Source organism: Protopterus annectens, chromosome 5.part1 (assembly GCF_019279795.1).
Source record: "Protopterus annectens isolate FY-2018-M chromosome 5.part1, PAN1.0, whole genome shotgun sequence".
Taxonomy (NCBI): domain Eukaryota; kingdom Metazoa; phylum Chordata; order Ceratodontiformes; family Protopteridae; genus Protopterus; species Protopterus annectens.
Window position 1 is genome coordinate 588,799,929 of NC_056736.1, and position 6,000 is coordinate 588,805,928.

Below are 6,000 nucleotides of genomic sequence, written 5' to 3' on the forward strand. Positions count from 1 at the left end.
TTGCCCAGAGTTGCATATAAAAAAAAAAAAAAGTCACCAAACTGTAATCACATGCAAAACATACCTGAGCTATGTTTTTGTTAAGAAGGTAGACCCCATAATCAAACTGAAACCGCTCACCACCTTTGGAATACAAAGGAAATCTGCAACAAAATGAAAAAAAATAATAATAAATCTACCAGTATACAAAAAATAAAAACATGTAAATAAACAAAATGTGTGTGTGTGTGTAATCATAGCTAAAGATGCTCGTGTGCTTCTTATTACAGCATTTGTTTGGTTGTTGATTTAGTCTCATTTTCATTCGTGATTTTATTACCGTTTATTGTAAGGTCTGCTAAAACAGTGGTGGGTTGTGTTTCTTATCTGTATGTGAGTATACACAAATATATATTTCTGAAAATGGGACAAATTCAACAACTAAAATGCTATCACATCTCCCACACAAAACACCATGAGAAATAATGATTTACTACAACTCCTGGTTGCTATCAGGGGGTGGTAAAGACATCTACACTGCTGCATGTACCAAAAAGTACATCATTTCGCAGAATTACTGCATTGCCCACCAAGAGAAAAATGAAATGCTTCATGCTGTGGTCTGGTAGCTAATTATTCAAAGTAACATTCTAAACACAGATGCAAAAAAAGAACAATAAAAAAGGACAATCAAAGAATAAACAGATGAATGCCTTATACATTTAATTTCAGTACCACCCACTTTCAAACTACTGAAGATCACACCATACTACCCTGCTATTATTTTAATGTGGAATAAAACATGTAGAACAGGGGTGTCCAACCTTTTGGCTTGCTGGGGCCGCATTGAGTAAACAGAAATGGTCTTGGGGCCACATATAAAATATTATCATATAGTTAACTCTTTTGTTGTTCCAGAAGACCACAGTCGACCTCCTGGCTGTACTGTAGGTGCATTTGAACAATGAATAAATGTAATAAATGCCTAATATTTGCCTTAAAATTCAAATTCTCATTCTAATTCTAATTCTCTAATCTAACCGTTAACTCTAACATCTTAGTTAATATATCTGTATTTATATATATATATATATATATTTTTTTTTTTTTGTTATTTTGTTTTTTTTTTTTTTTTTTTTTTTTTTACAAATAAACAGATATTCACTGCAGCACTAGCATTTCTCACTGGGAAAACCATTCCAGCGGTCAAACTACATAAAATGTCAACATCAGCAGTCCTACAATACGATAATTCACAAAAATAACCCAACAAATTTGCAATAAAGTAAATAATTCACATTACTGACTTAATAAAACAATTCTGAATAAGCTACAAGAGGGTCTCACCAAAACAAATAACTGGTGCAGAAATATGGCCTCAAGCTAAATGTCAAAAAATGCATGATTATCCCCTTTGAGGAGAGTGATGTCCCCACAAATTATCACATTAATAACAATGTTGTAAGCACGCAGTAAGTCGTATGGTACTTGGGCACCCAGGTTAATAGAAACCTGGCTTGTGACCACCACGTTGTCTCCGTTGTAAGGAAAGCTTTTTACATGGCCCACTTCATTAGTAAGGGTACCTCATCCGGAGACAAGGAGGTCATAACATCCCTGTATTCTTCCTTTACAAGAGCCATTATTGAGTGCAATGCCCCTTTTGGCATGTGCCTCAGCAAAACACCCTGCCAAAAGAAAGACTACAACCATTTCTGACAAAAAAGTTCAAAGGACTAAGTTCACTTAGTTATCCAAACAGACTAAAAAGCTTCTTGCTTTCCTCTGTGTCTCTCTGGCCCCTATAAATGTCATCATTGGCTTGCTTTCCAGGCTAAGAAAGATCCTGCCTTAAGAGACTTCCTCTACCTCAGAAATACTGGTTATACTTAAAACGCTCACTACAAAGACCACAGTCTTCACTGCAACATAAACAAGCCACGTTTTATGGACAGGTTCTTGACACAAAAACCTTCAACTTCTGTAAAAAGCTCCTCTCAATATCAAACAATGTAGTTCAGCAACACGATGGCTGGATGGATAGCCATAAATGTAGTCCTTGGGTAAGTAGTATAGCCTTCATCAAACTAGATGGAAAATCCACATACTAACCTTTCCCAGCTGGATGGCTAAGATCTAATATTGGTTACTCAAGTCTAGTTGCTCAAGAAGAGGGGCATGTTTAACTAAGAATTCCATTTGCAAAATTATATTCAGTATACATATTAAATCTGTCTCTCTATTACACACACACACACACACACACACACACACACACACACACACACACACACACACACACACACACTCACACACACACAAAAAAGCCCCTACTTGTAAAATAGGTAACCTCAGTAATCACATGACACCCACTCACTGAATGAAATTGTCTGAAAGTCAAAATATCTGAAAAAAAAAATCATAATAGAGATTGATTCATCCATGTAATTTCCCACCATCAAAAGGACCATCAATAAATCAACAAACAACTTCTCGGCAAAAAGTAAATCAACAAGAAAACCATAAATTATAATGCTACATACTGGTGTAAACATATAACTTGTGTCAATCCCCAGGTTAATACATACCAAAAGATTGTTTCAGAGCTTCAGCTATGTACAAACAGCTTTCTCCCAAAAACTTTACTCATTGATATTTGCCTTGCTGTAATTATAACTGTAAAAAAAATGTTTTTAAGTTTATTCTGTACCTCAATGATACTCACTGTTGCAAGATGTAATCTCTGCCATATTGTATGAGTACTACATCCATAATTTGCTGTCTCTCTTTCTCTCTCATGTATTGTATTATATTGTTTTGTGTTATTTCTGGAGCTTTTCTCCCCAGGCCTCCACTGAAAATGGACCTGTGTCCAGTCGGACTTTCCTGGTAAACAAATGCAAAATAAAATAAAATAAATAAAAATAAACTTCCCTCCAATCTAAAGCCATTTGACATTCAGACATTTTAATTTGTGCAGAAGTTACTCACAGATTGACAGTTTACTGAGCTGTAATGCTGACCTTCGCTTTTGAAAAAAAAACAAATTCCCAGACTTTGCCAATAGCTCAAAGTGTAGAGAGGATTATTTATTTATTATATATTTATTTATTTTTGGAAAACATCTTTAAAACTGTTAAACTGATTACACACCCAGAAACACAGAAAAGTTATTGTGATTATGTAAACCACATACTGCTCCAAGAAATCAGTCACATTAGCACTCTGTGCTTATGTCCGAACAGATGAATCATACCTGTCAATTCCAAAAGAAGTAAAGTAGCTTAATAAGAAGGTTATTTGCAAGGTTACATGGCAGTTTATATTGGAAATAAGCAGAGATATTAAAAAAGCTCTGTTTTTCATAATTATGCCGAAAAGTCTTCCAAGGTAAATACAACTTCTGATTTAGTATGGAACCATACCTCTCAACCTTAGAGCAAGAAATCTGGACAAAGCAAAAAATAAAAGTGGGACACAGGCCCGAAAATAGTTATGCATCACAGACACCATCGAAACAACTGTAGCTGCAAACATTACACATCACTTATAATATTTCTATCCCATCATTGTCAGTTAAGTATTATATGGCTCATTCAGTCCTGCCTTCTTTTGCATCAAAGAAAACCATGCTTTGAAATGACAAATGCATTAAAAATAATAAATAAAACACATTGCATCAACATCCTGCAACTTCCTACCTGCAAGCAACCACAGAGCTTTCACTGAAACTAGGGCTACTTGTTTCCCCAGAATGACAGCTCTCTCTAATTAAGTCTAATGGTATGCAATCTACCAGTATCTGGACTACCTGAAATAAATTAAATTATGGCCTGTAAATTGAAAGTATACTTTGTTTAATTAAACTCCATTTCTAAGCCCACTTACTATATTTTTTCAGTAACATCCCAATATCCATTTCCAGGTCACTTTACAAGACATTGGCAGTGGTAGACTTTGCATCCTTCAGAACCCCACAGGCCCACGCTAATACATTGTCCATTAAATGTAAATATCCAGCCACTGTAAATGGCAAGAAGCTATGTCTTAAAAAATCTACTTCTGGCATGCGTACCCAAGTATTAGGTTTTGAAACAAAGAAACATTCCCCACAGTCCGTAAGTCTCTGTCTTTAATAATCATCTAATGTTGCAGCACTCCCAACACATAAGTACTTACGTACACACTAAAATCCCCAACATTTAAAAAATGACATTGTGCCCACTTGATTTGCCAGTATTGATGATCCGCCAAAGCTATGCTTACTGTTGTCTACCACTGCTTAGAACCCACCAATGAAAAAACCGTACTAGGTGCTTTTTTGTTTATCTGAAAAAACAATACAACTTTATATGCTACAGTCCCTCATAGTCAGTCCAGTACTGACCCATTAACCCTAGGCTGCTGTCTCATTCTTACTCCCTGGAACTGAATTACCTTGGATGACTACTTTTATTTCCTAAGCAAAAGACACACATTGGAAGATGAGGCAAAAATCAAGACCTTCTTTGAAAATCCATACAGTTAAGAGGTATGAGTTCATGTTCAATACAACACTCTCCCTGTCAGGAAAAGCCGCAATTTAATGAAAGTGTACTCTTAATGTATGATATATTTGTGAGCTAACTTGTTTGTGTTCAGTAGGCAGACTGATCATTGTTAGCCTCTTTGTGTATGCATCTCTCTCAGTCATGCACACATATACACACATACACACACACACACACACTCTTCTTCTACTTTCACGCACACAATTCTGTTTTCATGCATGCACTCACTCACTCCATATTTACCTTTTAACACATGTAATTGCTGTCCCTTTCAAAGGCAACAGTGGGAAATCCATACACGAGTCCCTCTTCAGCGAGAACACACACACACACACACATGCACACAAACACACACACACACACACACACACACACACACACACACACACACACACACACACACACACACTGATTGTTCGGCACAAATTAATGGCTTAAACACACTGACCCTTTTTTGGCTCAAAAACAAAACTAGAAGGGTGCTTTGGCGCATGCGCACACCGACATTCGCATTACAGGTCACGGGAATGAAAAACACAAAACAAAAAAAAGTGTTTTGGGGCATGCGTGCATCAATATTGCAGTTAGAGGTTGAGGGCCACATGGAAGAGCTCTGAGGGCCGCATGTGGCCCGCGGGCCGCAGGTTGGACACGTCTAATGTAGAACATTTCATCATTTGTCAGCAAGCATCCTCCAGACTTCACAGCACCCTCATACAATGTCTACCATCACAGAAGGGTTACCACCACTGAGGAAAGTCAAGTAAAGAAAGCTTTGGGGTAAAGACGTGAAATCACACCTTTCAATCTCTTAGCACAAGAAATCTGGACAAAGCCAAAAATACTAGGAGGACAAAGGTCCAACATTACAGACAAATTTTCAACTACTGTTCTTATAAACTTAGAAAACTGCTGTAATAACTTCTGCTTTCACATGCATTTTCTTTTTTTTTTTAAATATTTTTATTCATTTCCAAAAACAAGAAAACATGAATGCAGGTTATTTATGACAATGAAGTATTTACAAATTATTTAAAAAGGTAGGCTAAAACCTCTAAACAGATATCAAACATTAAAACCAAAATAAAGTATTTACAAGGGTGTCTATTGTTGACATATAATTGACTTTCTATACAATTGTTTCCTGATTATAATCTGCTGCAGTCATTATTATCCAGTATTTCAGTTACTTTTTGCCATGCTACGTATAATGATGTAGCTCTTACAGTACTTCCTTTAATAGTGTTCATTTCCAATTGTGATACTGCTGACACCATATTCATGAATTTCTTAAAAGTTAGAGAAGCTTTGGATTTCCAGTTTGATGTAATGTTCTTCCTTGCAATAGATAGGAGAGTCCATAAGATTACATATTTTGTTCTTGGCACACAGTCGGGTACAGGTACATTAAACAAAATAATAGATTTGGAAATCTGGAATTTATCATTGAATACCATTTGCAGAAAATAAT

General features: G+C 36.0%; 1 protein-coding gene across 1 annotated transcript in view; it reads right to left on the reverse strand.

Annotated features, from left to right (window-relative positions):
* UVRAG (UV radiation resistance associated) overlaps window positions 1–6,000 on the reverse strand; it is a 2,169,435-nt gene that overhangs the window by 640,661 nt on the left and 1,522,774 nt on the right. The window contains exon 13 of the mRNA XM_044073201.1: window positions 65–143. Coding sequence (XP_043929136.1) covers window positions 65–143 — 79 coding nt within the window. The remainder of the gene's footprint in view (window positions 1–64; window positions 144–6,000) is intronic.